The sequence below is a fragment of the Nelumbo nucifera genome, chromosome 1, assembly GCF_055504915.1.
Source record: "Nelumbo nucifera cultivar China Antique chromosome 1, China Antique-T2T, whole genome shotgun sequence".
Lineage (NCBI taxonomy): Eukaryota > Viridiplantae > Streptophyta > Magnoliopsida > Proteales > Nelumbonaceae > Nelumbo > Nelumbo nucifera.
The window spans coordinates 19931863-19955656 of NC_142649.1; the positions used below are offsets into that span (position 1 = coordinate 19931863).

The following is a 23794-nucleotide window of genomic DNA, read 5'->3' on the forward strand; positions in this document are numbered from 1 at the left end:
CATCACCTCCCCCTCTTCCACTTCCAGTTGTTGATTCTGTTCCCCTTGTTCCAGCCGTGACCAAGTCCTTACCTCCGGTGCCACCACCTGTTGAACGCCCACCTATCCGTCAAGTGTATACACATCACCCACATGTACCGGCTGCTATTCCTCCGACTCCATCACCGTCGACAGATTCGGCAGTTGTCTCCACACCAGCCCCGAACCCCGTACCTGATCTTGATCTTCCCATTGCTTTACGGAAAGGTAAACGCACTTGCACCCTTCATCCTATTTCTAATCATGTTTCACTCACTCACCTTTTCGCTTCCCATCGCCAGTTTATTTCTTTGTTATCCTCAGTTGTTGTTCATAAGGATGTCCAGGAAGCCCTTGCCTCTCTAGGGTGGTGTCGTGCAATGGAAGAAGAGCTCTCAGCTCTACTTCATAATCATACTTGGGAACTCACCGCTCTTCCTCCTAGGAAGCGGATTGTCGGTTGTAAGTGGGTTTATACTGTTATGTATTTGCCTGATGGTAGTGTTGAGTTCCTAAAAGCTCGATTGGTTGCAAAAGGGTACTCCCAAACCTATGGTATTGACTACACAAGGACCTTCTCCCCAGTTGCTAAGATAGGGTCGGTTCATGTTGTGATCTCTCTTGCAGCTATGTATGATTGGCCCCTATATCAGCTTGATATCAAGAATGCCTTTTTGCATGGTGATTTGCTCGAGGAGGTCTAAATGGAGCAACCACCAGGGTTTGTTGCTCAGGGGGAGGATGGTAACGGATGCAGACTCAAGAAGGCTATATATGGGCTTAAACAGTCTCCTCGAGCATGGTTTGGTAGGTTCAGTGAGGTGGTAAAGAAGTTTGGTATGAAACGGTGCCAAGTTGATCATTCCGTCTTCAGTCATGACTCTCCGGCAGGAAAAATACTATTGGTGGTGTATGTAGATGATATTGTTATTACCGGGATTGATAAAATGGGCATTGACAGGTTGAAGACTTTTCTACAGGAACATTTTCAAACAAAAGACCTTGGTAAATTGAAATATTTCTTGGGGATAGAAGTAGCAAGGTCTAAGCACGGTATTAATTTGTGTCAGAGGAAATATGTGCTTGATTTGCTGGAGGAAATAGATTTGTTAGGTGCTAAACCAGCTGAAACACCTATGGAAACAAATATTAAGCTGAGCAATGATATGGGTGAAGTGTTTGAAGACCCTAGTAGATACCGACGACTTGTAGGTAAACTAAACTACCTAACCATTACTCGGCCAGATATTTCATTTGCGGTTAGTGTGGTAAGTCAGTTCATGCAGAAACCTCTGGTTCCTCATTGGAATGCGGTTCTAAGAATTGTGAGGTATTTAAAAGGGGCCCCTGGTCGTGGTTTGATATACAAAAGTGGTGGAACACTTGAAATAGAAGGGTATACTGATGCTCACTGGGCTGGTTCTATGTCTGATAGGCGGTCTACCATAGGTTATTGCACTTTTCTAGGGGGTAATCTGGTGACATGGAAAAGTAAGAAGCCAACAGTCGTGGCAAGAAGCAGTGCAGAGGCAGAATATAGAGCTATGGCACATACTGCTTGTGAATTAGTGTGGCTAAGGAACCTTCTACAGGAGATAGGATACAACATTAATACTCCAATGAAACTCTATTGTGACAATCAGGCTGCAATTCATATTTCTTCTAATCCAGTGTTTCATGAAAGAACCAAGCACATAGAGGTTGACTGTCACTTTGTGAGAGAGAAGGTGCTGAATGGAGTGATAGACACTACATACGTTAATACAGGGAACCAGTGGGCAGGGAAGAGTGGACTACATATGTAACAAGTTGGGATTATAATATATACTCACCAGCTTGAGGGGGAGTGTTAGTGTAGGGGTATTTCTTTCTTTATACTTATGTTGAGGGTGTTGATCTGTAATATTATATTAGAACTAGTGTCCCTCACTTAAATAAGGGTACATGTGTCTTTTCCATTATGTTAATAATATAAAAACATGTCTGGCCGAATGGGGGTGTGATTTTTACCCTAATTCAAACCAGACTTTTCTTCTCTCTTTTTCTCCTCTTTTCTCTCTCTCTTTCTTCCCTCTTTTTTCCTCTTTCTTCTTGACTGTTATCAAACTAACAGAACTCAAAGGCAGGTCGAATTCTAACACAGTCGAACTTGATAGCCTCTCCCTACCAGTCAACCATAATGTAGATTAGTGGTTCTAATTAATTGTACAATGACTAAACTGCCCCCACTTAAGTATGGGACAGGATGTCTATATTAGAACTGCCACATAAGCACATAACCTAAACTGAATAAAATGACTAATCTACCCTTATTTGGCTAGCTCTAACAAGGCATCTTTACATTAAATTGATATAGAGGCCAATACAAAGAAGCTACCAAGGGCAAGAGAACCTGAACGAAATTCATCTTAGCGATCAGAGAAAAAGTTTCCAAGTAATCAATCCCATACTCCTAAGTATAACCTTTAAAAACCAACCTTGCTTAAACCTTTCAATAAATCCATTAGAATGGTATTTAATAGTATATAACCACTTATAACCTATTGACTCCTTCAAGCAAACCAACAATCTCCCAAGCATTGTTGTTAATAAGTGCTTCCATTTTAGCTCTCATAGCATCCCTCCATTTAGGTTTAGATAAAGCTTCTAACACATTTTTGGGAATGGGTTGAGAAGAAATGGAGGCTAAAAAGAATAATAAGAGGGAGATAAGAAATTATAGGAAAGGTGCTTAGAGATACAATGTGCAGTACACTTACGTTTACCTTTTCTTATGGCAATGGGAAGGTCAAAATCAAGAACAGTAGGTGAAGGCAAGATGGGAGGTGTTGGATGTCACATCATTAGTGATAGGAGGTGAAAGAGGCTCTTGTGATGCAGGGGGAATAATCTTCCCATGTCTATGCTTAAGATATACCAACATCCATTAGGTGGTAGAAGGTGAAGGACAGCAGAAGGATCAATAGGGGGAGAAGAGGGAGCATGAGAAGGAGGTGGAGGAATCAATATTGGTGATTATTCACTGGAAACATCGCAAAGGACGAGAGTTGGAAGGGGAATATCATAGAGAGTAGGATTCTGCCCCTTAGAAGGAACAAAATAGAAAGGAATAGACTCAGCAAATGTGACATCCATGGAAACAAACTAGGTTCAGTAGTAATCCTTTTGTGTGGAGGCATAACCAAGGAAGATAAATCTCTTGGCCTTAGGTTCAAATTTATGTCCTTGAAAACTAAGAATGTAGACATAGCAAGTGCAACTAAACACTCTAAGAGAGACAGAGAATACATCCTCATCAAGAAAAAAGAAGACTAAAAGGGAAACCCAAGAACCCTTTAAGGTAAATGGCTAATCAAATAGGTTGAAATAAGAATAGCATCTCCCCAGTATTTTAAGGAACATGGGAGTCAAACAAAATATGTCTTGCGATCTCAACATATGTTGATGTTTCCTTTTAGTCATCCCAATTTTTTAAGGGGTGTAAGAATAAGAACTCTAATGAATACCCCCAAAGTTTTTAAGATAGGTGGAGAGACCCTTATCAAAGTACTCCTTAGCATAATCTGATTAGAATAGTTTGACACAGGCTATAAACTGAGTAAGAACAAGATCATGAAACCGTTTTATTATCTTTGAAATCTCATCCTAAAAATGTATCAAATAAATCCATGTGTATCTAGAAAAATTGTCAATAACAAAACAAAGCATTTGTAACCACCATAAAGATAAATGGTAAAGCTCCCACACATTAGAGTACACAATATCAAAAGATAAATGGTAACTTTGATAATTGACATGACTCGTACTAAAGACTAGATGGACTAAGACTTCTAAACAATTCAGGAAATAAGAAATGCAAAGACAAAAAAAATAAATGACCAAGACAGAAATGACGTAACATAACCTCCCATTGCCTCATGGCTACCCCAATCACCTTGTAAGACTTTAAGTCCTGAAAAACAAAATGTGTTGGATAAAAGATTATACAACAATTCAAGGGTCCGGTCAAACTACTATCAAAAAGAAGATTGGTATTAAGTACATGAAGGACAAAAGGAAGATTAAGGGTCTCAATGGCTCTAATGTCTCCCTTTCCAATAATGGAAGCAAGAGAACCATCAATGAGGGATCTTATCTCATCCAAGTAAAAGTTGATAGGAGGTGAAAGAGGCTCAGAATAACCACAATAAATAATCCAGGGATACTGTGATTACCTAAATAGGACATGATTAGTGATGGCACAAGCACCTGAGTGGACCAAGGTGGTAGAAGATGCATTGCCTACAGGGTTGGGTGCAACTTCCTTTTCTAAATGATTGAGGATTTTCCCATACTTCTCTCAAATTCAACCTTCACAACTACCAACTGCTCCATATTAAACTTTTCCTCACTAGGCCCTTTTTACCTTCTGGTATGTAACAACATTAGCACTTCCACCTTTCCTGTTATTTCTAAACCTACCAAACATCAAATGAGGTTGTCATTTCCAATAACTTTCCCTAGTATTCTTGGGCTTCTTGCAGATACCATAGATGCTTACCTTCTCCTTATCTTTACTACCTTTGGATTCACACCAGCATGAAAAAAATTGTCCACGGAACCACCATGAGATGCACTTGTCTCCTACTCTCTTCACTACTCACCAAGGAATATGTTGGGACAAAGTAACGTCATCCTTGGAGAGTATGTTTTGCCTTATAATGCCGTCGTATTCATGGTTGAGTTGTATAATAAATTCAACAACTTGTTTCTTTCAACCAACTTCCTATATGTCTTTGCATCCTTGGTGCTCTTCTACAAAACAAGGTTCAAATTTTCAATACGATAACTATCTTTTCGTGACCGACATGCCTTTTTTAAAGTATTTTTAAAAAGCTTTGTTTTTAATAATTAAATAACATAAAAAGGCCCCAAGGTGGTAGAAGACGCATTGCCTACAGGGTTGGATGCAACTTCCTTTTCTAAATGATTGAGGATTTTCCCATACTTCTCTCAAATTCAACCTTCACAACTACCAACTGCTCCATATTAAACTTTTCCTCACTAGGCCCTTTTTACCTTCTGGTATGTAACAACATTAGCACTTCCACCTTTCCTGTTATTTCTAAACCTACCAACCATCAAATGAGGTTGTCATTTCCAATAACTTTCCCTAGTATTCTTGGGCTTCTTGCAGATATCATAGATGCTTACCTTCTCATTATCTTTACTACCCTTTGGACTCACACCAGCATGAAAAAAATGGTCCATGGAACCACCATGAGATGCACTTGTCTCCTATTCTCTTCACTACTCACCAAGGAATATGTTGGGACAAAGTAACGTCATCCTTAGAGTGTATGTTGTCTTATAATGCCGTCGTATTCATGGTTGAGTTGTATAATAAATTCAACAACTTGTTTCTTTCAACCAACTTCCTATATGTCTTTGCATCCTTGGTGCTCTTCTACAAAACAAGGTTCAAATTTTCAATACGATAACTATCTTTTCGTGACCGATATGCCTTTTCTAAAGTATTTTTAAAAAGCTTTGTTTTTAATAATTAAATAACATAAAAAGGCCCCTTTAAAATTTTGAAAAAAAAAAACTAAAAATATAAATATAAAGCATGAGGTTCAAAGTACTGATACACCCCCTTCTGTTGTATTAGGTTGTATTGATATTTTGAACCTTACACAACAATTTCAAGTAAATCAATCTCCTGTCATAAAGACTTCAACATGGAGTAGTATACCACCAAAGACTTCTCACCCTATCTCAAATTATTGACTTCATTTTTCAGCTTGTATGCCCTAGCAACATTCATCTTCTAAGTTCTAAGAATGTCTCAACACTTCCTGTACTTCCTTGGGTGAATCCATCTACAGATAATACCTATTAATGTGAGGTTGTATTGAATTCACAAGCCATCCAATTACCATGTAATTTTCCTACCTCCACTTCTTATAAAGAAGAATTAGTCTCCTCAAGTTTCCTACCACTGTTTGCAAGATAACCTAGCTTCCCTATAATATACAAATAAATATGTATGGACTGAGCCCACTCCAAATAATTCGTCCCATCTAGCTTTACTACAGTCATAGGATTGTAAAAATTGTCTACGGTCCCTACTAGATCAACTCCAGGATTGTAAAAATTGTCTACAGTTTCTTACTATTGGTTGTAAGATAACCTCGCTTCCCTATAATATACAAATAAATATGTATGGACTGAGCCCACTCCAAATAATTCATCCCATCTAGCTTTACTATAGTCATAGGATTGTAAAAATTCTCTACAGTCCCTACTAGACCAACTCCAGGATTTGTACATTGCGTGGAATCAATTGACCTACAATTAGGACTGAGCCTACTCCAAATAAATATGTATGGACTAGGAGAAACTGGAGAAAGCGAAGCCACTCCAACCAGTAAACACCAAACAACCTCCAATGCAGATCGATCTAAACAAGGGCCCACCAGGGTTGGTTGACTTGGTTCAGATTTAGGGCAAAATTTTCCAGTAATCTTTCTGGGCAGCAAACAATACTCCTAAAGCATCACCAACCAGGCAAAATCAATTGTAGATGATCAGAAACTTAGTACTCCACACGCACTGCTGATCCTGAAGTGTATGGGTTGAAAGAAAAGAGAAAATGAAGGCGGCTTGGATCTGATACCAAGTTGATGAAAACTGCTAAATCTATGTTTTTTTTTTTTGATAAATTGCAACAAATCTATGTATTCAATCAAAGAAATTAATATGCCATTTGGTAAGTCTTTTTAGAAAGATCTTCTAGTAGCCCAAATGGTCAAAAGACGTATTGAGCTTTTGGGGTCTTGTCTTTAAAGACAAAGACTGTTTGGTAAGTGGCTCAGTCTATTGGGCATTTAAAAACACATTTAAAGGCTATTTATCACATGGAAAGACAAAAAATCTTCATTTGAAGCTTCTCAAAATTCGGCATTTTTTGTCTTTTTGGAAGTATCCATGCATCATCTTCTGGTCTTTCCATCTTTTGGTTACCAAACAGAAAAAGACCAATTTGTTGGTCTTCGGAGATTGCTGAAGCCTAGAAGACTGAACAGAAAGACTTGCCAAACGTCACCTAAAAGAAACTGATTTAGAATAAAAGGAAGAAGAGAAAGGAATAAGAAGAAGAAGAAGAAAAGAAGGGTTTAGAGAAAACAATAATAGCTGTCTCCCAGCCCCCTAGTTGAGTTTTATTAGATCCCATCATAATTAATGAGAGAATTATGTGCAATGTTGATAGCAGCTTGGTTGACACAATATAACATCATTGGCTTCTCACAGTGTATACCCAATTCATCTAAAAGTGGTCTCAACCACAAAAGTTCAGAAACTCCATGTGCCATTGCCCTGTACTTCGCTTCAGTTGAGGATCTTGCCACTACAGACTACTTCTTACTCCTCCATGATACAATGTTCCCTGCTACCATAGCACAGTAACCTGAAGTGGACCTCCTATCATCAGTACATCCGGCCTAGTCAGCATCAGTGTATGCTTCTAGCTTCATGTGTCCATACTTAGCAAACAGGATACCTTTCCCTAGAGTCCCTTTTAGATAGCACAGAACTCTCTCAGCAGCTGCTAAATGTGTATCTCTGGGAGAATGCATAAACTAACTGATTACACTAACTGCATAGGAAATATCTGGCCGAGTCATGCAAAGGTATAATAACTTCCCGACCAGTCTCTGGAACACTCCCTTATCAGGCAACAATTCACCTTCAGTAGCTGACAACTTATGATTTACATCTATAGGAGTAGAAGTAGGTCGAGCCCCCAGTTTCTCAGTCTCTATAAGGAGATCAAGAACATACTTCCGCTAAGAAATGAAGATACCATCCTTAGATCTGGCAACTTCAATTCCCAAGAAACATCTGAGTTCTCCCAAGTATTTAATTTCAAACTCAGTGTTAAGAAAGCTTTTGAGATAAACAACTTCCTGAGTATCATTACCAGTAACAACAATATCATCAACATAGACAATCAGAATGGTCAATAAGGAATCTCTCCTCTTAACAAACAAAGTATGATCCGACTGAGTCTGTGTGTACCCAAAAGCAACAAGAGCAGCCCGAAATCTATCAAACCAGGCTCTAGGAGATTGCTTGAGGCCATAAAGAGACTTCTTTAGTTTACAAACCTTTCCTTGCATCTCCTTCCCATACACCCCTGGAGGTAAAGACATATAGACCTCTTCATGTAGGCCCCCATTCAAAAAAGCATTCTTTACATCAAATTGATGAAGAGGTCAATCAAAAGCAGTAGCTAAAGATAGCAAAACTCGAACTGAAGTCATCTTGGCTACTGCGGCAAAAGTTTCTAAGTAGTCAATACCATACATCTGAATATATCCTTTAGCGACCAAACGGGCCTTATATCTCTCAACAATACCATCAAAATGATACTTAATAATGAACACCCACTTACAGCCAACCGGTTCCTTTCCCTCAAGCAAATCCACAATTTTCCAAGTATTGTTCTTATGCAAAGCATCTAGTTCAATCATCATAGCATCCCTCCATTCTGGTTTGGACAAGGCATTTGGGACAGATCTGGGAGTCACATGTGTGGAAACAGAGGCAAGGAAGGAATAGTAGGAAGGGGAAAGAAGGTTGTAGGACAGGTGTTTGGAAATGCAATGACTTGTACATTTCTGTTTGCCTTTGCCAAGGGCAATAGGGAGATCAAGGTCAGGGAAGGTATCCGAAGTGGTAGAAGAGGGCTGACCTATTACCTCAGTAGTGATGGGAGGAACAAGAGGCACATCTTAAGGCGTGAAAACAACTTGCATGTCTCTGAGTCTTTGTCTCTGGTACCACCTCTAGATAATAGGATGGGAAGGAAAAGCAGGGATAGATGACTCGACTAGAGGATACTCTATAGAAGATTCAATGGGAATTAGAAGAGGAACAGATTGTGACAATTCAAATAACTCCTTTGAATGCTCCCCCTTAAGAGAAGTACCAAAGAAAAGAACAGACTCTGCAAATGTGACATCTTTAAAAACAAAGTGAGTGCCACGAACCAGATGAAAACAGCAATACCCCTTCTGTGTGGGGGCATATCCCAAAAAGACACACTTGTGTACTTTAGGCTCAAACTTATGTCTTTGATGGCTGTGAACATGAACATAAAAAGTGCACCCAAACACCCTAAGAGGAAGAGAGAAGAGGTCCTCATTTGGGAAAAGCAAGCTAAAGGGAGTTTTAAACCCCAGAACTCGAGAAGGCATTCGGTTTATCAAGTATGTAGCTGTAAGGACAACATCACCCCAAAACTTAACAGGAACATGGGAAGCAAAAAGTAGGCTCCTCGCAACCTCAACCACATGTCTGTTCTTTCTTTCTGCCACTCCGTTTTGTTGAGGAGTGTAGGAATAGGAACTTTGATGAATAACTCCAAAGGTATCAAAGTAGGAGGAAAGACTCTTCTCAAAATACTCCTTTGCATTATCAGATCGGAATATTTTGATCCGAGTGTTAAACTAGGTACGTATAAGTTCATGAAATTTTTGTACAATATTTGATACTTCATTCCGGGATTTCATAAGGTAAATCCAAGTGTAACGAGAGAAATCATCAATAAGAAGAATGAAATATTTGTAACCCCCCATAGCAGGTAAATGATATGGCCCCCACACATCAGAGTGCACAATATGGAAAGGAGAAACAAATCTTTTATTAATCACTGAAAAAGATTGTCTACAATGTTTTTCAAGTTCACATGACTCACAATGAAGACTCGATAGGGGTATTCCCTTAAACATTTCTAGAAACAACTGAATCAAAGCTAAAAAAGACAAATGACCAAATCTGAAATGACATATCATGACTTTATTAACCGACTCTGATAAAACAGACTTCAAACCTACTCCACTAGGTAATCTAGGACTTTGATCAGAGACATCCAGCAAGTATATCCCATTCGCCTCATGGCCACTCCCAATCGTCCTCTGAGACTTCAGGTCCTGAAAAACACAATAAGTAGGAAAGAAGGTTATGCTACAGTTCATTGATTTTGTTAAACTACTAACAGATAAAAGATTAATGCTAAGTTTGGGAACATGAAGGACAGAGGATAATACAAGTGAGTCAGAGGCTTTAATATTCCCCTTGCCAGAGATGGGAACAAAAGGCCCATCGGCAAGAGAAATCTTCTCTTTACCCGAGAGGAGCTGGTATGAACAAAAAAGGTTGGGTATGCTAGTCATATGGTCTGATGCACCAGAATCTATGATCCAAGGAATTCTACGATTACTTGAGGCTGTAGCATGATTTGCAAAAGCACGAATACCTGAATGGGCAAAAGCGGATGTAGATGGGGTGCCTGAGGAGGAAGATGCAACAGTAGACTCCAAGTGGTTTATCAACTTCCCAAATCTCTCAAATTCTGCCTTCACTGCTGCTAGCTGTTCTACAGCAAATTTTTATTCACATTCAGATATTGTAGCAACATTTGCATTCTTGGGCTTTCCAGACTGACCACCCTTCTTAAAGTTGTTGTTGTTCCGAAACCTCTCAGGAAGAAGATCTGGATGAAGCTTCCGACAAGAATCCTTGTATGTTTCGATTTCTTGCAGTATTCATATATCACCTCCCTTTTTTTTCATTTAGACCCTTTGGTTTTATTCCAGCATGTGCAAAATGTTCTGGAGGAGGTGGGGTCTATAACTGTACATGTCGCCTGCTCTCTTCACTACTCACCATAGAGTATGCCTAAGCAAGTGACACTTCATCCTTGGCCAGGATATTCTGCCTTGTAATGTCAAATTCAAGATTGAGCCCTGAAGGAACTCAAACACCCTATTTCTTTCCACAAATTTCCTGAAAGTATCTGCATCTTTGGTGCTTTCCCATACAAATGCTTCCATAACATCTATCTCCTGCCATAGTGACTTCAACATCGAATAGTAGACAGCCACACTCTTCTCCCCCTGTTTTAAATTTTTCACATCATTCTTCAGTTTGTAGGCCCTTGCAACATTTAATTTCTGAGAGTACGTCTCTGTCACACTATCCCAAATCTCCTTGGCTGAAGTCATCCACAGATAGTGTTGACTTATGTGGAATTGCATAGAATTTACCAACCACCCAATAACTGTGTAGTTATCCTACATCCATTTCTCATATGTAGGATCAGTTTCATCCGGCATCACCTTACTACCCGTTAGAAACCCTAGTTTACCTCTACTACAGACATGGATCGTAATAGATTGTGCCCAAGCAAGGTAATTTGTTCCATCAAGTTTAATTGTAGTCACTCTTGTCAGAATGGAATCTACAGGACCAACCCCCGACACCGGGATCTGCTTCACCTCACTTCCAGATTGCTCCATCAATCAAACGAAAATCAAAAAACAATGTTTTCAACCTTTATAAACCTAACTAAGGTCAGCCAAGCACTCAAAAGTCCCAAAACTAGGGTTTCACCGTACCCGGCCTCTAGAGAGAAAGAGATAAGAGGTAGCCGCTCAAACCAGATCTATCCAAACCACTTCCAACTGTAGCCACCCACTTTTGGAGATAAAAAAGGAACCCTCCAAGCCTAGAGTGCCACACCCAAATATCCTCTTCAACCTGTAACTAGAAATTCTCTAGTCGGCTAGGGTTTTGGGAAAAAAAATCTGCAATCCCACTTTCTTGGCAACCTTCAGCCAGATTCTGACTCTCCAAACCCTCTACCAACTAGGCAAACAAGATCTCTGAATAATCAGCAATTTGTCTCTCCATACACCTTTCGATTAAAAAAAAGTGTATGGGAAAAAAAATAAAAAAGAAAGGGAAAAGCAGAAGGAAGACCCGCTCTGATACCAAGATGTGATTCAAACCAATAAAATTAGCAGAATATTTTATGTTAAAGCAAAAGAAAGTAAGGAAGAAGAAGGAAGATTGGAGAAGAAAAGAGAAAGAAATGAGGAATTCGATAATCTCCTCTTTCCCCCACTAATCTTTTAATAAACTTACATAATTTATAAGATTGCCCTCAAGTAGGCATCCACATCAGCACTATACTTAGAAAACATAAACAAGAGCTAAAGGCCAAATAAGAAAACATAACAAGAAAGAACTAATAAGAAAGAAACTAATGGACTAGGGCCCATTCGGCCCAGTCTCTCTACACCCCTAATGGTGTGGCTGCAAGAATAAATTATAAAAAAGACCCTTAGGCCATCACAACCAAAGATCATAAACAAAAGTAAAATAAAAGAAACAAAAGAATCCGGTATCATCCCAACATCTCAGCATACAGAAATTCACAAACCTGTCCATCAGCAATAATGACGAGGACATGATATTGCCAATTACTTCTCTCCACAATATCAATTGCTGCATCAATTATTGGAGCAAATGATGTTGGACCTGTACAACAAAACAATTGATGAGAACATAATAACAATTATAATCATACATAAAGGTCTTTTGAGATCCAATACCAATAGAGTTCGGCTTCGGTCAGGGCAGCGCCCATTCCAACAGCCTTTACAGCCTTGCATTGGGAATATCTCCGTATTTACGTACTTTATTTCATGGGGAGATATTACCGATGCAAGGTTGCAAGAGGCTGTTGGTACGGTGTGAGCACTGTCCTTCCCTGACCGAAGTCGATATCATACCAATATCACCTGCAATGGACTGCAGAGGGACAAGGATAGTGTATAGTTTTTTATTATGCAGTTTATGTGAAAGATAATGTTAATATGTTATATGAATCAGATACTTCTACGATTACTATCAACACTTAACAATTACTATCAGTTTTGTTCCCCTTGAACATGAATGTAGAAGGAATATGAAAAAACAAGATGTCAAATTTTCAATTGACTTAGAAGACAAAGTAAAAGAATTGACTTATCTAAGGCGAAGTAGAATTTCAGTACAACAATGCAGCTAGAGAATATCTTTCGCCAGACAATTTTTTATTTTCTTCCCACATTATGATGCTTTCCTTTCCTCTTTATGTTTCCCAAGTTCCAAACATGTTACTTGTTTCCCAGATTATATGGTTCAGTCAAGTTCCGTTGCAAATGTCCCAATCAATTTCTTCTTTTTTTTTGATAAATAACTTAATTTCAAACAAAACAAATCACCAACTACACCATAAAAGGGGCAGCAGGCCAAAGAAGAACAGCTACAAATCCAAACAGAACACAGAAAAAAACAGCCCAATAAGATACCCATACAGATCAATGCCTAGCCCCAGGCAACCTTGCACCAAATGATCCTTAAGAGCCCCTGCCCTAGCCAAAGGATCAGCCATAGAATTTGCACTTCTAGGCACCCAATTGAATGAGCTGTTCACTCTGTTGCCTAGAAATTGCACCTGTCTAACCAAGGGCCTGAACCTCCAAGGAATGTCTTCCTGCTTCTAAATCCAATATATAACTGTCTAGCAATCTCCCTCCACTTCCGCATCCTTCATCCCATGCATGCACATTAACTTCATATGTTGAATCATGGCCATCACTTGCACTCAAGGAATCTCCCTGTCCTATAGGGCCTGAAGAGCCAAGTAAAATGGTTCTGTTATGATCTTTAAGTACCCCCCTGTCATGAAACCCCCGGATTACTATGGCTACAACTTTCAAGATGAAAGTGTTGTATGTTTGTTCCTTGTTGTTTTGATGTTTCTTGGTTGTATGATGCTTATTGGTGTTGTTATTCCAAGTTTCATTAAGGTTTGAGTCATTTTGGAATAAGCCAAAATGCCAAATCACACTTGTGTTGTGCAGCGCAAAACAGAGTATTACGACTCTAGAATACTCTATTTTACTACAATAACAATGTATTCCGAAGACAAAAACAGAGTATTCACAGGTGACGTCCAAAATTGGTCTTTGCTTGCTTCCAAGTGGTTTGTTAACCATTTTATTGTGTTTTCAGGACCTACATGTAATTACCACTCACATTAGGGCACCAAACACTCAAATACCCAGAACGGACACAAATGCACCTCTTTAAGGTAATCTAAGTACACATGCCATATTTTTTATCATCAATCAATAAAATGAAAAGTAAACAATCGAAAAAAATCCTATTAGGGCTGAAATTGGGAGAAAGAAGATCCCAATATCCCACAGAGCAAGATCAGGTGTTGTAATTTCTAGGAGTCATGGTCACATAACCGAATAGCTTATATACATGATGAACAAAAATTTTCCAATAGAACATTGCCAAGGTCTAAAACTGATATTGCAGCAGAGATTAAGGAATATAGAAGTGGAGGGGAATTGTCAAACAATAATATTTCGGATGAAATCTCAGGACCAGATTCCTTGGCAGTTCAGGCATATTGTGAGGTTGTCTCATTCCTTAGGTGCCAGATTGAACACCTCATTCAACTGGATCCTTAGGAGTGTTAATATGCTAGTTGACTCGGCAAGAAATGGGGTAGAGAGAGCTTGCCCAGGACCGAGCTATAACTTGCAAGTAGGAATGGCAATGGGGTGGGGACCATACTCCCCATCGCCAACCCCGACTTTGAAACAAATCCCCATCCCCAATCCTGACCCCAATCCCCACTGGGCATAAAAGTTACCCTCCATCCCCAATCCCCGACGGTGACAAGTTCCCCGTAGGGGACCCAAATTTCCAAATTTTTTAATTAAAAGCTTTTTTGGAAAATATATTTACTTAAAATAAGGGAAATTTTTTTAATTAAATAATATTTAAAATATACTTTGATATATAATATAAATAACATTATAAGTAACATAAATAATATTATATATATTTAACATAAACAATATTTAATACATAATTGTGGTTAAGGCAGGGCGGGGACTTCACTCCCCATCCCCATCGCCGCCCCTGCCAAGGCAATCTCCATCCCTGACCCCATCAGGTCAGGGAGGCTAGGTACCCAGCAGGATGGGGAAAATTGCATTCCCTACTTGTAAGAGCTCTCTGTTTTATTTTCTTGTAGGTTTATGTAAAGGAAGTCATTGTAATTACAGGCTAGCTGCTTTTGTTCTGAGCAGTTTGGTTATCTTTTTATTTAATGAAATATTGTGTACTTATCAAAAAAGAATAATGGGTATACCATGTTAGGATTCCAAATATAAGACTATTATAACAGTATTAGTGCCTCTTAGTCCATTTTTTTGTCCTGAAAGTCAGACTTCCTAGACGTGCATTCCAATTCCTATGCATCACCATGCAATAGTACCAAGACCCCAAAGTATATATGGCTTCATTTTCAAGTCAAAGATTGATATCAGAGTGTACAGTAGGACTGAAACAAATTTTGGGTAAGTACTAGATGTGATTCAGTCCATAAGAAATAACAATAGAAACTGAAATTAGATAGAAGATAGAGAAGTAGAAGAAATCAGGAGTGAAAGAAGAAGAAATGAGAAAAGGGAGAAGGAGAAGAGAGATCAATCCATCTTCTCTCCTTTCTCCTAATTAGTTTTACTAATATAATCTCAATGGTTTAATTACAATGATGCCCTTAATGGGGCGGCCAGCTCATAAGCATAACTTAAAAGAAATAAAAAATGGTTAACACGCCCACATGAACAAGGCCCATTAACATAAACATAACAAATAAAAGAAGACAAAAGATAATAAGACACTAGGGCCCACTCGACCCAGTCTCTCTACAGTACTTAAAGAAAGGTGATGAATGCTCTTGCTTCTCAATAAAGTTAAAAGAGGAAACTGGAAATTAGTCACCTTCTTGACAACTAAAACATTACTTGGATCTTTCTCTAATCAGATCTTTTATAATTGTTTTGCATGTCTATTTGTCTCGTCATTTTCAGGTTCCTATTCTTAAATCCTAAATAACAAGATTGACTTTTAGTTTGTTTGGGTGCTTCTATTAGAGGTATGCATTGTGCAATTATCAACAAAGCCACAATGTAACCAATTCATGGTGACATTATGTAGAAATGTTAGGATGTTCATATTAGCAGCACTGAATTCCCATATTATTTCATAATTATTAGATGCACTCAGCCCCTAGAATGAAGTTTACAGCATAAGATAAGGAATAAGGAAGAACAACATTACAAACCTGCCAATTTTAAATAAGGAACAATCTCTCTATATCGTGCAAGAGCCTCCTCAAAGCCATGGCAACATCGAAAATCAGGGAAAAAGCTGAAAACATATTGATCATGTGTTGACACTACAAGGGAAAAGTAATCAGATAACCAGCTCTAAGAAAAGCCACGACATATTTCAGTTACAAATTCAACTACAAAACAAAACTAACCATCACCAAATCCAAAACAAGGTATCAAGTTGTCATCATCAAAAGGAGACAATGTACGGCCAATTATGGATATAGCTTGCTCATATGGGTTAGGAATGCCACCGATTGCATGAAGGCTTTTCCTGTTGAATGAATATTTACCTACAATCATTAAAAGATGATGTTTTCTTTTTCCTCAACTGAGGAGATTTTCCAAAATCTGATAACAGCATAGAGTAAATCAATCAAATATCACCTGTCCATTCATTGCTCTTTGTAAAGTCGATACCAAGGATTAAATTGGATGATTCGAGACCAGCTTCTCTCAATGCAGAAATAACCTGGAAATATGAGTACCACATCTCTATTTGTTCTTTTAATTTGAAACAGAACTACCACATGCAGCCTACTACTAAATGTATACCAGCAATAAAGGTAATGAAAACCTGTGATAATATTAGGTAACGAGAATCTGGAAACTAATAGTTTGGAAAAGAATTCACTGAAGGAGTTTACTTGAATGGACAGGAAATAAATATAAATGGCCAAAAATATAGGCATTTCCTCTACAAATGTCAGATTCCACTACAGTGATGGTGCCTACTATTGCCATGGCACTCATGGTACCAACACAGTACACTCTATATCAATGCACCATGCCATCTCATTAATTCAGTTAAATAAGATTATCAAATGGCATCCTAAAGGAAATTGAAGTCATGATAAACACCTCATCAACAGAGCTAAAATTATCAGGTATGTATGACAATTGCCGTGTACTCCTATAGTAAGGTTCCCCTGAAGTCCCTGCATAAGTTGGCCCCTGCAGAGTTTCATCATGGAAAGAGTCATATAGTGATTAGTGATTCCTGTGATAATATAGGTAGCAAAAATCTGGAAACTAACAATTTGGGAAAAGGATTCACTGAAGGAGTTAAAATGAATGGACAAGAAATAAAAATAACTGACCAAAAATATAGGCATTTCCTCTACAAGTGTCAGATTTCACAGACTAGAAAGCCAATCTCTCTCTCTCTCTCTCTCTCTCTATTTTTTTTCTTTTTTTTTTGTATTGCCTGTTCTTTTATTGATTTGGGGTCAAGGTAGTTAATGGCAATGGTACCACTATAGTGATGGTTCCTACTATTGCCATGGCATTCATGGTACCAACACAGTACACTATATCAAAGCACCATGCCATCTCATTAAAAAATTTAAATAAGAAAATGTTTTCCTGTTGTTCTTCAGTTAAACAAGATTACTAAATAGCATCCAAAAGGAAGTTGAAGTCATGATAAACACCTCATCAAAAGAGCTAAAATTATCGGGTATGTATGACGATTGCTGTGTACTATAGTAAGGTTCCCTTGAAGTCCCTGCATAAGTTGGCCCCCGTGGAGTTTCATCTTGGAAAGAGTCATCTATTGATTCCTTGTTCCCCATGGTATTGGTACTATACCTACTTCAAGAATAGTCCTGTAAAGAAAATCTGAAAAGAAAGTGTTAATGCTACAAATTATATCTTACAGACCTCACATATTACCTCCAATAAGCAAAGATTACTTTAAATGAAAAGTTTTAGTATATAAGATTTACATAATGATACAAAAAAGGAATCCTTCCTTGAGTATCTTTAAAGAGATGCATGATTGGACAAATGAAGTAAACAACTTCTTATGACGGAAATGGTGTGGTATAATGAAAATGAGTATAAACTTTAAAAGAATAAAAAGAAATGGTTCAACCGGTAGGTACAAGGCAAGACTTGTTTCTACAATCTCATTCAAACTCAGGAATTGATTATGAAAGAACTTTTGCTTTATAAATAAAGCTGATTTTCCCTAGTAATAATTTATTATCAATAAGACTTGGACACATAAGCTGGATATTAATTGTAGAGAACACTGATGTGGACCCCACGGCTGTGGTCCCCACTGTGCTCGTATGGCAGCACAGCATGTATTCTTTGTTAGTTATGTCAGTGTTAGTTGGTAGTTATTTCAGTTTGTTGTTACAGCTTGTTATTTCAGCTTTATTATTAGTTTATTTGCCATGTAAGCAATAAGGGCAATTCAGCCTTTTTTTACAATTAGTAAACATATAAATATTAAGAGTGGGTCGGCAGATCAGAACAATTCGACCCTCTCTCTCTCCTTTTCTAAAACCCTTCGTGTGCTTCTGCTTTTCTCCCTCTTTTCTTCTTCTTTTCTCTTTCTGAAATCTTTTCTTTTTACTTTCGGATTCAAGACTTATTGTAGTCTTGATCGACTACTTGGTATCAAAGCAAGGATTAGGGTTTCTCATGTGAGCCTGATCCAGCCAACCACATGAGAGTTGCCTAGGGCTGGGAGACTAAGAAGGAGGATCGGCTGATTCTTGGAGGCTACTGGTAGTGTGCGGCTACTACTAAGAAGATTGTAGAAGACTGGGAGAGTTCCAGTAGTCAGAAAGAATTAGAAAAGGCTTCGGATCCCCAAGATTAGGGTTTCGCATCAGACAGAAGGCGGCGGCCAGAGATCTTCTTTCACAAAGTAAGTTTTTTGCTTGAGAACAACCTTGAAAGAACCATCTTGGTCTATTCTGAGAGGTGCGGCTGAAACTTTTTTCTCTTTAGGGTTTTGAGAGAAAACCCTAAAATTCAGAACTGTCGATTGGTTTCAGATCAGATCTGAACTGGGTTCACCCTAAAATTCAGAACTGTCAATTGGTTTCAGATCAGATCGGAACTGGGTTCATACAAAATTCTGTTTTCCCCTTGTTTGTGGAAGACCTAGGCCAGCTGTTATCAGTTGCTTAGGTGTTGTTTCCTATTACAGTAGCTTCAAAAGTTTTTGATTGCTAATTCTTAACCAAGAACGGAGTTCAAGAATCAGGGGGAAGGTGATTTTGGGACTAGCAATTCTGGTAATATGTCTGAGAATGCATTTCAGATTATAACTGTGAGGTTTGATGGATCCAACTACTTAGAATGGGCCCAATCGGCCATGATGGCTATTGGGGGTAGAGGAAAACTTAGCTACCTATTGGGAGATGTGAAAGAACCATCTAAGGAGGACCAAATGTATACCAAATGGGTTCAGGAGAACTACTTGGTTATGACATGGTTGTGCAACTCTATGCAGCCACATATCAGTCGAAACTATTTGTGGGCAAAAACAACCAAGGAAATCTGGGATGTCATGAAAGAGACCTACTCCCAACCCCTTAATGTTGCTAGGGCCTATGAATTGAAGTGTGAGGTTAATAACCTCAAGCAAAGAGAGAAACCAGTCTCCATTTACTTCTCTATTTTGAAATCTTTGTGGCATGAAATTGACCATCTAGAAACACTTGAGTGGGAAAGTCAGAATGATGCACAGACTCATAGAAAGCAAGTGGAGACTAATAGAGTTTTTGAATTCCTAGCTGGTCTAAATTCTGATTATGATATTGTGAGACAACAGATACTAACAAGGGACAGTGTAACCTTATCTCAAGCCTACTCATTGGTGCATAGTGAAGAGACTAGGAGAAAGGTTATGATGCAGCATCAGCCCTTCCCACCAGCCTTGGCAGTAGTTAAACCTAAGTCTGGGGGTGATACAGAAAATGATATAAAGAAGGAAAATAAGCGGGATCTAGTGTGTGAACATTGCAAGAAACCTAAGCATACTAAAGACACATGTTGGAAGCTGCACCCTCATCTAGTCCCAACAAAACTGAGGAACAAAAGGGGTAATGCCCATATGGCTGTTAATACCGATTCTACATCCTCATCGGGCACAAAAGGCACGCCTCTAGACACCTTAGCTGTTGTTCGGGCTGCCCTAACACAATTGGAAAAGGAAGTTGGGAATTCAGCTCAATCATCTCAGTCATCATCAGCTCCTTCCACATCAACCTTTGCTCATTCAGGTACTCGGGCCTCAGCTTACCATGCTTCAGCTCCAGGTAACACTAAACATTGTTGGGTAATAGACTCAGGTGCATCTGACCATATGACTAGCTTGCCATCATTGTTCACTACCTACCACTTATCTTCTGGTAGAGATAAAGTGTCCATTGCTAATGGTTCCCTTGTTCCCATTTCTGGCAAGGGAGACATCAAGTTGTCTAATACCATTTCCTTATCCTCAGTTTTGCATATTCCTAAGCTTGATACTAACTTGCTTTCAGTCAATAGTATTACAAAACATCAGAACTGTTCAGTAACCTTCTTCCCTGACCGATGTGTTTTTCAGGACTTGGAGACAAGGAAAGTGATTGGGACTGGCCGTGAGACGAATGGGATCTATCTGCTTAGAGAGAGTTCTCATTGGAAAGATCATGAAGATAAGAAGTCTTTTGTTTCTCAGTCTGTTAGTCCGGTTATGCTTTGGCATAATCGGTTAGGTCATTTATCCTTTCGGTCTTTGAAGAGTTTGTTTCCTAATTTGTTTGAGTTTGTTCAGATGTCAAATTTGAGATGTGAGAGTTGTGAGCTTGCAAAGCATTGTAGAACATCTTATTCCTTGAGTAATAAAAGAAGTAGTAATTCTTTTGATGTTGTGCACACCGATGTTTGAGGCCCGTATCACATCCCTTCTATGGGGGGGTACAGATATTTCTTGTTGTTTGTTGATGACTATACCCATTTTTCTTGAGTCTACCTTATGCGTTCTCGAGATGAGGTTCCTGCTCTGACCCAGACCTTTCATCAGATGATTTTAACCCAGTTTGGGGTCAAAATCAAAATCCTCAGATCTGATAATGCGAAATAATACTTTACCAAGCCACTGGCCTCTTATCTACTTGATCATGGGATTATTCACCAAAGTACTTGTCCTTATACACTACAGCAGAATGGGGTTGCCGAGAGGAAGAATAAGCACATATTGGAGGTGGATAGAAGCATTATGTTTACCTCCAATGTGCCTATCCGTTTCTGGGGCGATGCTATTCTTACAGCAGTGTATCTCATTAATCGAGTTCCTTCACGGGTTCTTGACATGAAGCCTCTGTTTACCCTTTTATACCCCCATGAAGAATTATTTACTATTCCCCTTAAAACCTTTGGTTGCACTTGCTTTGTTCAGATTCTTGGACCTCATCGTTCTAAAATTGACCCTAAGGCCTCCAAGTGCATTTTTCTCGGTTATGCACAAACTCAAAAGGGTTATTGCTGCTAATGAACCTACTTCCGGGAGGACATTTGCCTCGATGGATATTACTTTCTTTGAGGAGGTACCCTATTACCCTAGGGTTTCTCCTCAGGGGGAGTCAAAGTGTCAACAATGGCCCTTAGCAGTTGATCCACTACCTTAATGAAATTAGGTAGATCATGACCAATACGCATGCTCAAACAGACAGAAACAAGGATAAAAATGCCACAGATGGTCTTGCTAGACTGGGAAGTGATACAGCTTTTCAATAGTGTCATGATCCTCACTAAAGTAGGCTTTTTTCCCTTTTGTGTCTTTGTGTGTTTATGAATTGGGTAGGACTGTCTATCTATAACTATAAGACTATGTATCTCTGTACACCATCTCATGTAACTTTCTGTCATATAGCTTCAATGCAATCAAGACCTACGTTACCCAAATATGGAAAGACACAGTTGTGCCAGGTATCGGACATGGAATTTACAGTAAAAAAATAAGTAACCAAACCAGAAAATAAATTCTGTTCCTGACAGTTTTTCCAAGCCATGCCTGGATACCATAGTTGGTAGAAAAGGCCTCAAAGTTACTAGTTAATCTCTCTTTGATGAGAGTTCACAAACCCACAATTTGTAATGTGTAACAATACTCTTCTGCATAGATAGGACTTTGCACATCTAGAATTCCTAACCTACTCCAACTATCTCATGAAAGAATTATAAAATCAAAACAGTGCATGCCTTCTTTTGGAAGGTTACAATGTAAAATCAAGTTATACTGATGATTAATGACGCATAACAGGCCATTACCCAATGTTGGTCCCAGCTATCTGAGATCTCGGGAGGGGTAGACTAGATATGGTCCTAACCTTTGGCATCCTGAAGTTAAATAGAACATACTTGGAAGCTTCATCATCTAGGACTGCATATTCGGCGTTTCCCGTTCAAAATAATTTAAATGATCATTTCAAATCAACAAGAACCAAGCATGAACCAGAAAAAGTTGATATAGTCAATCAGAACAAATTAGCTTGCCAGGGTCCAACTGCCAAACAGCCACCAACTTTTAACAATTGAGTTCCAAGAAGAAGAAGAAAACGATTTCTTCACATATCTCTCTTTTCAATCAAACTGCAAGTGGAGAGATTTCTTCCGCAGCCTCCAAATCCACTGTAAATTCTTAATCTTTTGTTACTTCAATAGCAAGAAAACCATAAAATCCACCCAAGAGTTCATTTCAAGTAACTTTTACTTTCTGTGAATCTTATATCCACAATTAAATGGTCAAGCAACGCAAATGCACCAACGAACAGAAGAGGAAAAAAAAGAAAGAAAACCAGGAAAAGAGTTCTAGTTGAAACATTGAATCTATAAATCCCCACTAGTTTAAAAATTGAAATTTAGTTCTTAATTTGTTCTCCCTTAGCCTACACTGAGATTCTATTATGGCCTTATAAACAATTCTCCACTGGTTCAAAGAGGCCCCAGCAATTTGAGGCACAAGGAAGGTTAATTCCCTCCAACCCATAACGTCAACTACAAAAACAAACAGATATATAACTAAAACAACATTAAAAAAATGAAGTTCAACAAAAAATCTGAATGAAATAACAGTTAAACAGTCTTGAATTTAGAGAAACAGATATATGAAAGACGAATGAACAAAAAGAAATTAAAACACTGAACAGAGATAAATTTATTATAAAAATAATAGGAAGGGAGAAAACCATGAACTTCACCTTCTCGGATTTGCACTTGCAGAGGTGGGCTGGCTATTCCATGAATCTTTCGTTCTTTCCCGTAAGAAAAGCCAAACTACTTTTAGAAGTCATGGACGTATCATCATCCTGATCCACCTCTGCGACTTTTTGAGTTGGCATGTGAAAAAGTTTGGCTGTGTAGGAGCTTCTTCCGGTTGACACGATACCCCCACTCAATTCCTGGTTTGTATTTTCAGTTAAGGATTATTGCTTGTAAATACTCTCTTACCCCTCAACCATGGTTACGTGTGTCATGCGCATAAAGCTCCCAAGCAGCCAAGTTTTTCTAATGTTCTCCTCGATATAGATGCCTCAGACACGCATCTCTCCGCATTAAAAAATTCATGGAATATGGAGCAAATCTCGGAGCTAAAATCGAGTCGGGAATCGGTGGGCCAAGATTCAAAACAGTTCGAGAAGGGTTGGTACGTTTTCTAAGTGGGGTTGGACCGATTGGTACTTGGTAGGTCAAATTTGGTATCCGATTCGGTAGGTTAAGTTTTGGGATCGGATTCGGTGAGTCTGACTGCTTTCACTCTTGATGTGCAATTGTGCAAAGTGTTGACCCGGAACCGGGCCAGTGTTGATGTTTTCTTATTGGATCAAGAGTCAAGACCGGGTCTACAATGATAGATCCAGACCAGACCGGGTCGACAATGATAGCCAGTAGTCTGGTCTGGATCTATCATTGTA

At 38.8% G+C, this 23794-nt stretch overlaps 1 protein-coding gene across 4 annotated transcripts in view; it reads right to left on the reverse strand.

The window, feature by feature from the left end:
- Positions 1–23288, reverse strand: part of LOC104590739 (E3 ubiquitin-protein ligase RGLG3-like) — a 60099-nt gene extending 36811 nt beyond the window's left edge. The window contains exons 1-7 of one of the 4 annotated variants that reach the window (XM_010249484.2): positions 23081–23288; positions 17528–17714; positions 16956–17048; positions 16482–16566; positions 16247–16387; positions 16046–16159; positions 12290–12387 (exon numbers count right to left, since the gene is read on the reverse strand). In XM_010249484.2, coding sequence (XP_010247786.1) covers positions 12290–12387; positions 16046–16159; positions 16247–16387; positions 16482–16566; positions 16956–17048; positions 17528–17668 — 672 coding nt within the window. In that variant the 5' untranslated portion in view covers positions 17669–17714; positions 23081–23288. Of the gene's footprint in view, positions 1–12289; positions 12388–16045; positions 16160–16246; positions 16388–16481; positions 16567–16955; positions 17049–17527; positions 17715–22151; positions 23014–23080 lie in introns of those variants that run through there. The other 3 variants (XM_010249485.2, XM_088895437.1, XM_088895438.1) reach the window with 3 other exon arrangements.
- Between the last annotated feature and the right edge of the window lie 506 nt (positions 23289–23794).